Source organism: Protomyctophum bolini, assembly GCF_963924005.1.
Source record: "Protomyctophum bolini genome assembly, chromosome: 20".
Taxonomy (NCBI): domain Eukaryota; kingdom Metazoa; phylum Chordata; class Actinopteri; order Myctophiformes; family Myctophidae; genus Protomyctophum; species Protomyctophum bolini.
The window spans coordinates 14,122,949-14,134,162 of record NC_137881.1 but is presented as its reverse complement, the minus strand read 5'-3'; the positions used below and the strand labels follow the sequence as shown (position 1 = coordinate 14,134,162).

At 43.5% G+C, this 11,214-nt stretch overlaps 1 protein-coding gene across 3 annotated transcripts; it reads right to left on the bottom strand.

The window, feature by feature from the left end:
- Positions 1-2,264: 2,264 nt before the first annotated feature.
- Positions 2,265-10,219, bottom strand: LOC308335150 (FH1/FH2 domain-containing protein 1). 3 transcript variants are annotated; one of them, XM_080792148.1, is made up of 9 exons: positions 9,051-10,219; positions 7,669-7,809; positions 6,664-6,846; positions 6,436-6,555; positions 5,921-6,082; positions 5,081-5,334; positions 3,843-4,068; positions 2,506-2,614; positions 2,265-2,381 (listed from the first exon to the last, which is right to left on the bottom strand). In XM_080792148.1, the coding sequence occupies exons 1-9, from the start codon at positions 9,537-9,539 to the stop codon at positions 2,353-2,355; spliced, it is 1,713 nt and encodes a 570-aa protein (XP_080648274.1). In that variant the 5' UTR covers positions 9,540-10,219; the 3' UTR covers positions 2,265-2,352. The 3 variants fall into 3 exon arrangements, with proteins under 3 accessions (XP_080648274.1, XP_080648273.1, XP_080648275.1); XM_080792147.1 differs by lacking the exons at positions 2,265-2,381; positions 2,506-2,614 and adding an exon at positions 2,621-3,011; XM_080792149.1 differs by lacking the exons at positions 2,265-2,381; positions 2,506-2,614 and adding an exon at positions 2,621-3,011 and having other exon boundaries at positions 6,041-6,082.
- Positions 10,220-11,214: the final 995 nt, after the last annotated feature.

Sequence of the window (11,214 nt, the reverse complement as noted above, 5' to 3'; positions counted from 1 at the left end):
CGTCCAACGCGTCCAGCAACTGGCAGGCAACACTGCCAGATTGTGTGAGAGAAATAAGCAACCAGGACCATGAAAACAAGCCCAAAAGTAGCCTCAAGGTTCAAGGTTGTTCTTTAATTTGTTACATCTTGTTTTGCTTCCGCAGCAGCATAATAGATAACATGACATGCAAATAAACAAAAACACAGCAAGCACAGCAAACAAAGGGATATAATAAAGATCAATCAAAGAGTAAAACAAATAGAAACACATGTGCACGTTTTCCCTGTAGTAAGTTAGGTAGGCCTAAACTACCATAACAAAATTTAGTTTAAAAAGGTGCAGTTCGAGGTTATATGTTCCATATAACAATGTTAGTTTAGAAAGGTGCACAAAATGTGGAAGTATTCCTTGAAACATTTTAACAACACAAATATTGTATGTAATCCTGCCTCTTATTGTTGGCACACTTTGTTTTAGATGTAGGGTCCTTAGTTGGACAAATACATTCATCTGGAGGTCCTTCACATGAAAATGTGTGAGAATCACTGGTTTAAAAACATTATGAAACAAGCCCAAAGTCATCAACTACAATTTAGAAACTATTAAGCCCCCCAAAAAACTGCCAATAAAGTATTCTATCTATCTAAAAACGCCACAACCCGCAATATTTACAAGTAACTGTACAGAAGAAAAAAAAACCCATTATCGATTATAATAAGCGGATATGGCAACACTATGCAACGAATCACGCCCATCGGGAATACTGATCTCTGGTTGGATGTTCCAAAGCCTGAGCGAGACATTCCTTTCGTGGATTGGTGGACACGCAAGTCAATCAAGGCGGACAACAACCACGCACAGCACGTGCGCATGTGCGGGCACGCGCATGCATGCAATTCATTCACTTCAATTCAAAGGAGCTTTATTGGCATGAGAAAACATAGGTTTACATTGCCAAAGCAATTAAGTGTCACATTTTAAAAACACTTGAAAATGGGGAAAGTATACATTATAAAGTATATACAAGTATACAGTATAAAGTATACTAACAGTTGGTACCGCATTTTGTAAACAGAGCTATGTCACATTGCATGATTGCACCGATATATGTTCTATAATCTTTTCTCAAGACAATTCAAATAGTAGGCCTAATAGTAAATAGCATGCAAACGTGCTTATTGTACGCAGGTCGCAGACTAGACACGGGCACACACAAACTCACTCAAGACAGATGATAATGTCAGATGTTATTATTATTAATCATTGACTGACTGTACACATTTACATTCAAATTGAATAGGCAGATATTTGTTTGTCCTTCCTTGTCTTGTCTAAGTGGTAGATCAAGTTTGCAAAATAATGTAGCACAAAAACATGCAACTTTGACAAATAATAAGGACAAAATTTCACAGCAAATTGTATCAAAAAAACAAAAAAAAAGTTTGTTTGGACCATCAACTTTTGTCATGTTGATGTCGAAAAACACATTTTAAGTTTAAACTTTTATTATTTATTTATTTATTCATTCGCATTCAATCAATTTGTACATAATATTTTTTGTGATGCGTTTGGTACATTTTGCTGCATGTGTCATGTTTCCGTGAGTTGGATAATGCTTTACAATATATATTTTTTGACCGGCTCCTATGCACAGCTTAATTTGTGCATGTCTGTATACGTGTGCTCAGCACAGAATGTGATGTATGATGATAAGAGCGGCACTCACTGCATACGGGTGTGATTTTATTTTATTTTTTAATACCAATGACTAATTAAAAAGTAATTCATTTTACATTCACAACATCCTTGTTGAGGGGCGCTATAGCCCCTCCTATGTCCAGCTTCGAGGGTTCGTGTAAATAAAAACATTGTCCTAACACAAACATTGAATGCCATTGACAATGAATGTCCAGTTTTGAGTGTGTGCAAACACAAACATTGAATGCCATCGACAATGAATGGCCAGTTTTGAAAGTTTTGACAGTTTTGACAAAAGTGAGGGCACAAATTGTGATTGGCCGGAATGAGATGATGTAGCCTATGATGATAAGAGCGCCCCTCACTTCACACGAGTGTGATTTATTTATTATAGTCTGATCTATGGTGTAGCGTTGGGGCAGGGGACAGAGTAGGGTTGGGGCAGGGGACAGAGGTGTAGGGTTGGGGCAGGGGACAGAGTAGGGTTGGGGCAGGGGACAGAGGTGTAGGGTTGGGGCAGGGGACAGAGTAGGGTTGGGGCAGGGGACAGAGTAGGGTTGGGGCAGGGGACAGAGTAGGGTTGGGAAAACCTCCCACTTTCACAGCCTAGTGTTGGAACTTGGCACTTGGCAGGTATGCCTGCAAACAACTTTGGCCAGTGCAGGACTCCTCTCACCACTTCAGCTTCCGAGAGAATGGACCTGAAACATCAACATCATGTTCAGATTAACTTTAAGACAGACACAGACAGACAGACAGACAGACAGACAGACAGACAGACAGACAGACAGACAGACAGACAGACAGACAGACAGACCGACAGACCTTTTATATTGCTCATCCTCCTGCGGTTTCGGGGCAAAGTGAGGTCCAGTCTGAACGCTGGCTCTGGGGTCCGCAGCACCTCCTCCAGTTTATACTGTTCTATACTTTCCTATAGGGAATCAACGCATTACAAGTCACACAAGTGTGAATCGTGTATTATTTATTATTTCTTCTTCATTTTATTTAATTAACCAGAGTGGTGACCGTTGGGCACTGTCCTATACTTAGAACGATGGAAATGCATGCTCCACCCAGTTATTATGTCTGTGTCCCTTTTTTGCCCATATATGGAGTTATTTCAATTTGTCAGGCATGCCCAAATATGGAGTATAGCCTATACAGATGGCAGAACAGGCCAGCTTCATATGGAGATGCACAGAGCCTGGGCACAGGGGGCAGGGGCTCTGTCCAGATCCCGGGCAGAGGCTTTTGTGCTGGGTCTGGACAACCAGCGAGCCAATGGACTTGACACCAGGCACTGCACTCCCAGTGGTGGTGTGGAACGCCTCTGTCAAATTTGAAGTCGGTGGGGCAAATGGTTCTCGAGTTATATGGATTTCAGACGTACGTACACACACAGAGACGTGGTGCATTTATATTAGGATCAAATGAAATGACCCTCTCCAGGCAACTGAGCAGATGGCTCAAGAATGTCTATGACTGAAACGTTTATACTTGGCATGCACACCCCTGGGGTACCCCAGTCAACAAAGTACTGTATGGGTTTAAGTGCTTAATGGGGGAACGTCAGAACCTCCTGTTTTTCAAAGGTCAAAAGTTTAGCCTGATGCTTATACATGGCCGGTCTTTGTGGCAGTGGGGTGTGGTTTCCACAATTTAGGCAATTTAGCAGACGCTCTTAATCTTGAGCGATATACATTAAGCAAAAACAAAAAAGCATGGCAATACATCACAAAAAGTAGTTTTCATGAAACATGCGTAAGCTAAGAACTTAACAGTGGAATCTCTATATATGTCGGTTGCAAGGGGAGATCGAGATACAGGGATGCCGGCCGGGTACAGCAGTGCAATACATGGGACTATAATGTGTCATAGAAGGGTACTGTAATGGCATGAATTCTGTGTGAGTTTCATTTACCCTGTTACCATGTGCCACGTACAACAGCATGCATGTACAGTTAAATGTACAGCCAACCAGGTGCTCAAGGGAGATTAAAATGTTCTTAAAAGTGTATATATTGACGTTGCTTCTAAAAGGAAGAGTGATCTTAAACAGGAAGGAGAGTGTAGAGGAGAGGATGTAAAGTTAAAACCCGTTCTCTCTCTCTCTCTCTCTCTCTCTCTCTCTCTCCATCTTCCATTATCTCTCTCTCTACCTCTGACAAGGGAGTCGGCTGACGCTTCCTCCGTGCTCCGGGTGTGTTGGGTGCCGGGCTACTCCCTCTCTCTCTCTCTCTCTCCCTCTCCCTCTGCTGCAGGATGGCAAGCCGTGTGGCTCTGTACTCCAGAGAGAAGTTACTGATGATCCTACAGAAGTCCTCGGGGCTCGTGTCTCTCACCATGGCCCGCGAGTAGCCCAGGAACAGCAGGAACGAGTGGAACCTTCATGGAGAGACAAGAAAGATTAACAATCATAATCAAAGGTCATAAAACAAGAATGGCGTGATACTGTATAAAGAACAAAACAAGAAAACAGGAGGAGGAGGGTGATTGGTGAAAGGGGTGAGACTTTAGTAGGCCGACAGCAAGAAAGACAAAAGCAAGAGTTAGAGACACAGACAGTGTGAAGATAAGTACTCCTTATCTCCGCCACTGTTCAAGATGCCCTTGTGCAAGGCACATAAACACCAGCTACTCCAGAGACACCGCTCAGTTGCCAGCAGTACAACAAGATTGTGGTTTTGAGTGTGAATATGCTATGTGACCATAGGAATGCTAGAATTGCACAGTATTGAATGTGTCGCTTATTCACACAATTTCTATGGTTTGATTGTTGCCCTTGGAACAGAAAATTAAATACATGAAACCTCAGCCCTCGCATCCCTATTCCTGGGCAAAGATTAAGTGAAAATTGCAGATTTCGACACGTTGTGAGCTTGTAGATCTTCTAGATGGGCTTTTTTCAGGGGAAGATAATTGATGTAGGGGTCATCATTCCTTGTTTATTCACTTTATTCATTCTTTGGTCGTCAAGAACGGGACTCGAATATGTGACGCGCTGTCAGGCCAGAGACTATACTGTATGTGGCACGTGCCTGGACCACTAGGCCAGCGGGTGCCCCCATTCACTTTATCTTTAATTAAAATGTACCTTTGGCTGTGGGTATTAATACTGTTACTGTCGTATTATTTATATATAAAAATAATAATAATCTCAGGGTAGTTGTTAACCCATCTAGACCGTCAAGCACCAAACAAATGTATTTTGTTGTTTGGTGTATGTTTTTATGGATGTAGGACGGTATGTGTGTAATATCTGTGCCCTTTGTGTCTGACTCTCTGAGCTGAGCTGTCTGTGTCTGGTTTTGTTTTGTCTTCGTCATAAAATCAATAAAAAAATATTATAAAAAGAAAAGTGGTTAAAACTAGAATGGACTTATGCCACAGCCTCTACCTGTTGATAACCCGGCGATGGACAGCTCTCAGGACCTTCAGCCTCTCCTCGCACTCCTTCAAGAACTTTGGCAACCTGCGGCGTAGGGATCCCTCCGGGGGCGCTGCAGCCTCGTCGTCGCCTCTGTTTTTCTTACCCCCCTTCCCCCCTCGCCGCTTCTCGTCCGCGCGCTCCAGCGTGCGCAGCTGCTCCCACGACGCTTTGCACGTGGCCTCCAGCTGGGTCAGGTTGGTTTGGACTAAGGCGTAATCATACTGTGAACAACAGAGAGCGGTACTTTGAGGGCGGTGGAGACGCCATGAGAAGTGGCTACATGCTCGAGCGAGAGACAGAGAGAGATGTTCAAGGTTCAAGGTTCAAGGTTGTAGTTTATTGTTGCATCTTGTGTACAGGTACATATAGAGTAAAACTTATTTTTGCTTCCTTCTGACAATGCAGCAGCATAGATAACATAACATCAATCACAGCAAGCACAGCAAACAAAGGGATAGAAGAAAGAGCGCAAGAAAGAGCAAATAACAAAAACAAAAAAGAGTAAAAGTGACAGTAAAAGTACAGTACATGTGCATGTTTTCCCTGTAGTTGCAAAGTTAGGTAGAACTTATGAGAGAAAAAGAAAGAGAGCAATGGATAAAGAAGAACGAGAGAGAAAGCACTGGGTTATAGGGTGATGCTATTTAAAGGCAGAGGAGACAAACGTGATGTGTGGATAGTGGTTTTACTCACAAAACCATAGAAACGAGAGAGAGAGAGAGAGAGAGATGCAGATAGAGTGTACACACACACGCACGCACGCACACACGCACACACGCACGCACATGCACGCACGCACACACGCACCTTGCTGGCTTTGGTGACGGCGGTGATGTCAGAGTAGAGGTCACTGGATTGCGGGTAAAGCTCCAGCAGAAGAACACAGACATGGTGCAACAGAGGCTGGCGTGAGTGAGTATCCCTCACCTGAGTTAACTTCCCCAGATAGCTCAGCTCAAAACCACGGGCCTGAGGGAATTACCCGCATCCGTGTGTGTGTGTGTGTGTGTGTGTGTGTGTGTGTGTGTGTGTGTGTGTGTGTGTGTGTGTGTGTGTGTGTGTGCAGTGTGTGTGTGTGTGTGTGTGCGTGTGTGTGTGTGTGTGTGTGTGTGTGTGTGTGTGTGTGTGTGTGTGTGTGTGTGTGTGTGTGTGTGTGTGTGTGTGTGTGTGTGTGTTTGAGTGTGTGTGTGCAGGAAGAGGAGAAACAGTCAGATGTTAATGATTAATACAATAAAGTATAAGTGTATAAATGAATGAATGAATCCTCCCCTCAGTTCAGGTGCATGCAGTGGGGATGACACAGTAATGATGCACTCACTCACCTTACATCCATTGAGAAAGTTACCAATGGCTAGCACCGTAGCCAGTATACATTTGAATGTCTGATTGGCTGACAGCTGTTCCATCGCTAACTTCAGGTAGAACAGTGGCTCAGCAATTTCCTGGAAATAATAGGAATAAAAAGGAATAAATCAAACGGAGTAGAATAACATTGACACTACTAGAACTTTGTCAAATCAAATGCCATAAAAAATAATTTTGTCACTGACCCTCTCTAATGTGTCATAGTCCAGAGCGAAGGCCCACAGCTGCAGCCTGGAGCTAAGGTGAGGGATATCCCCCAGTGTGAGGAGGCATAGCTCAGCCGGGGCCAGAGGTGAATGTGGGGACAGAGACTTGGCCTCATGAATCAGTTGGAGTTCCTCTTCACTTGGGACCAATGACTGAAGCCTCTGTTTTGAGAGAGGTTCAAGGAGATGAAGAGAGAGAGAGAGAGAGAGAGAGAGAGAGAGAGAGTAAACGGAAAGAGAGAAAGAGAGGAATGATATAAAATTACATTAACATTATACAAAATTCTAACCATTCAGTCTGTCTGTTGGCTGCTTAAATCTAGCAGGTCACTGGTTCATACAAGAACAGACAGATTCAGGGCATTTTGTGCCCAAAAATAAATTGTCGTAGTCAAAACCCCACGCTCTGGTAACCTTCTTTGACCCCCCTGGCGAAATATGAATACCCATACACAGTATGTACCCCCCCCCCCTTTCCGCCTCGCTATCAAAACAAATCTGAACTTTTCCTCTCTTGTGTCTGCTGCATCCTGCTCATCTTTCATACTCAACAAAGTATGAATACTAATAGAAATGGTAATAAAAGAAGAAGAAGAAGACAAATGTGCTGGAGCCTGGAGGTCAGATACTGAAGCTTCATTTCTGAGGGCTATAACAAACTGTATAGGTCTGTTTTGAGCAATAAATTAACAACCATAACCATAGAAAGAAAGAAAATAGAAGATAGACAGGGAAAGAGATGCAGGCAAATACAAATAAGTAGTAGCAATAATAATGAATGTAATAGTGTAGGATAATATAATATGGTATAGCAATGTTGTCGGATAATAATGTATAAGAATATTAAGATAGTGGTGTACTAATCCAACTGGCCCGTGCAAACCGGAACAGGATCCAAGACGAGAATGCTTCCTCTGAGAAGCAGAATCCCACTCGTCTGCACACTAAAAAGAAAGCCAGCCTAGGGGTCATAAGAAACAGTACCTGGACATCCTCCCTGTCCAGCACACTGTTGTCCATACTGTATATGGCCGGGGGGAGGAGCCGAGGAGGTGGCAGGCTGCTCAGGGCGATGGTGATGATATTGCTGCGCTTCACTCCCAGTACAGAGACCGAAGGCTGCTTCTGTGGTTGAGGCAAGGGGAAGCAGAAAGGAAAGACCAGATGTCAACGTGAGAATGCCTTAATCAGTTCCATTACAGGACTCCTCAGTCTGTATCCTTTTTTAATTTTTTATCCTGCCCAATATACAGTAGGTGAGATTGTAATATCAGATGCAACGACTGGAGAAAAGTTGAACCACTTGAACCCTATCCTATACAGACTAAAGATTTTGGAGGATTAGCAGATTTACAAGCTCACAGCACATTGCAATGTGACGAGATGTGAGCTTGTAGATCGGTTAATTTTATTAGAGCGTAGAGCAAAAGTAGTATGGGCTCTTCATGTGAATCCAGTCAATTCAGTTCAATCACACTTGAAAGGACATTTGTCAGTCTGACAGTTTATCTGACACACAAACTAAAATCCTTAGGGTTCATTTGAATCTGTGAGACTCGAGGTTCTGAGGGTTTCATTGTGTGTCCCTTATACTAGACCACACCCTCCTGGCACTCCAAGTAGGTCAAAACAAACAATGATAATTCACTGCAGTTGCTAGTGCTACTTTATCATGGTGCATACTACACCTCTATGCTCTGTCAGAAGGAGACCTAGATAGTTATAGGCCTACACTAATGCTGAATTAGGTCTTGCTGGGAAGACACTGCACTAAAGATACACACTGCAGTGTGATCACTGCAGCAGTAGCTGCAGAAATTAGTAAATTACCACCTGCATCAAGCAGAGAGTTGCTGAATTTTGGTTGTGGCCGGGTATTGCAGTAATCTTCTTTAGTGCACTGACCACATACTGTATAACCACAGCATCTCCTGTGTTGCATGTTGTTTCCCCCCAACGTATGTCTCTCTGCATTCACAGTTTTTTATCTAAATAAACAAAAACTGCCTAAAAAGGTGAATCATCATCTTTATCAGTCACTGTCAGCATACATGTAGGTTCTTTTCACATTATAATGGGGATTTATTGGACAATGTCATCCACTGGTAAGTAATACGTATTATAGCCCATGGATAAAAAAAAAGTTACATTCAGTACACTGGCTATCACTTACGCTACAAAACAGAGTGTATACAGTACACAGCTTATTGTAAACTTGGTAAGAAGATGAGATGACACATGGGAAAATCCTACAAAACATATACTAGGTAATAGCTTAGCTTTGGCAAGTTTGCTTCCCATGTGGGAGTCCTCAAAGTATTTACCTTAGCTCTTAAAAGCAACATCCATTTTCAACTCATTCTTACCCGCCACCCAGTGACCGTTGTACAGGTATTATTATTGCCCTTGGTCTCAAACAGGTGCTCCAATTGGGTCGTGTCCAGGTGGACTGGCTCCAGCCTAGCCCAGATGGTCTGGGTCCCAAAGCGGGTTTTCCTGGGCAGGGGGTCCAGGCTCTGAAGTCCCCTCCAGTGTAACTTCAAGGTGCGACATTTGACGGGAGTACCTGCAGGGGACGCAGGTGGTAGGGGAGGAGCTATGGGAAGGGGCGGTGCCAGCGGAGGCAGAGGCGGTGGGACAGGAGGGCTCTGAGGAGGACACCCTGCTGGCACTTGATTGTTGGAGTTGGTTCCATCGTCCTCTGTGCTGTCCACTCCCAGGTCCTCCTCGTCCCAGAGGTCAGAAAAGTCCAAGGTGTTGAGGCGGAGACGCCGCCCATGCTTTAGGAAGGCGGTCCATGATTGGTCGAAACCCCAGGTGAGGGGGGCCTCCACGGTTTGGTCAGACTCCTTCATTGAATGAATTGCTAAGAATGTCCTGCCAAGTAATAACTTGAGTTTTCTATGCCCAAAAAAGGTTCACTCAATCACGGTTCATTTTCACATCACACTGATTGTCGTTGCGCTGCTTCATCCTGGTCTTCTCTTGTTTTGCAGACTAAAGGCTTTAGAATTTCTCACGTCCGTTCTCTCCTCACTGTGGAGTCAACAACTTCGCTCCAGCCCCTGTGTTTGCATTTGAGCGTCTCCGGGTTGCACTGCCTCCCTCGTTGACCACAAGTGCACAGGGAGAAGCTCATAGCTCGGCCAACCGAACCATAATCTTTGAACCACCTCTGGGTGTTCTCGCTGTGGCGTAACCTGTAATTGCCTCCGGTGAAGTGGATGTTTGTCCCTCAAAAAATTTAATTTCACAGAGTGGTTGCAAAAACACGATGATCCAAAAGTCGAATGCTTCTTGGTTGCTTCATCTAGTAGTGGCAATGTTAGACTTTAATCCAAATATTTTCTGCTGCCTCTGCTTCAAGATTCAGAATCCCTCTTTGAAGTGAACGCAGTGATTGTACATCGTTTTTGTCCTGCTTTAAGAGTTGCATCAGTTGCAGAGTCTTGCGGAATAAACTGAACTGAATAAAACCTAAGGAACAGGCCTGCATTTCCCACATGCACTACTGGCCTGCTTCTACAGCCAACCTCTCTTTTCATCTCTCTCTCTCTCTCTCTCTCTGTCTCTCTCTCTCTCTCTCTCTCTCTCTCTCTCTCTCTCTCTCTCGCGCTCTCTCATTTGAACAGTTTGTGTATATCAGTCTTGGCTTATTTGAGTTGCACCCTTTCCCTTAATTTCCTTATCGGGGCAGCATCTCCTGTTTGTATTGCTACTTGTGTTTACACAAACCCGTCTATCTGCTTCAGAAGATCTCTCTTCATCCTCCCTCCCACTTCCCCCCACCATCACCCCTTCCCTGCTGTGTGATCATCAGAATGACCTTTTTCTCCTACGATTGTTCTGCATTGTGTCATATGAGTGCTCTGCTCACATTTGCAGTGATATATTTGTATCAAAGATATATCATGCACAATGTACTGTACCTTGCAACTGTACTGTACCTTGCAACTACACTGTACCTTGCAAAGGTACAGTACAATGAATGAGGCCATATCATCATTCTTACATTCGCCACTCAATATCTTCAGCATGCACTTATCAAATGACATGTGGAAGCCGTGCCCTTGTGCAATAATAGCAAAGGAGAAATTTCAAATAAAAAGATGAAAGCTTGACCAGCATACCACAATACACAAGGGATGACAAAGAAATATACTGTATATATGTTTTTTTTTTCAAATGTGTGAATTACAGATATGCTATTTGATGTATAGTCTACAGTCAAATCTCACATCCATTGTGTAAAACAAGCACAACAAAAACGAAAGGAAATAATATATATGATATTATAATATATTGCCCACAGCTTTTTGAACTAGCCTCATGGCTTGGCCATACTGGCAGATTCGCATCTGGCTATTTTTTAACAGCTGTACACGTCTTGCACTGTTTACAGAGGTTACTTGTACAAGTTGTACGGTCGACATGCAGCTATCATGAGAATCCCTCCCTTTTGCCATTAAGTCTCCCATAATTACACTTTATCTGTGTGTCCTTGCTGTCTACAGTAGTTTGAGGGTCCTC

Excerpts from the sequence above, each read along its gene's own strand:
- LOC308335150 (XM_080792147.1), bottom strand. The coding sequence starts at position 9,539 with ATGAAGGAGTCTGACCAAACCGTGGAGGCCCCCCTCACCTGGGGTTTC. Across the intron at positions 6,556-6,663 it reads ACTATGACACATTAGAGAGG|GAAATTGCTGAGCCACTGTT; the intron begins GTCAGTGACAAA and ends TATTATTTCCAG. Across the intron at positions 6,083-6,435 it reads ACTTTCTCAATGGATGTAAG|GCCCGTGGTTTTGAGCTGAG; the intron begins GTGAGTGAGTGC and ends TAATTCCCTCAG.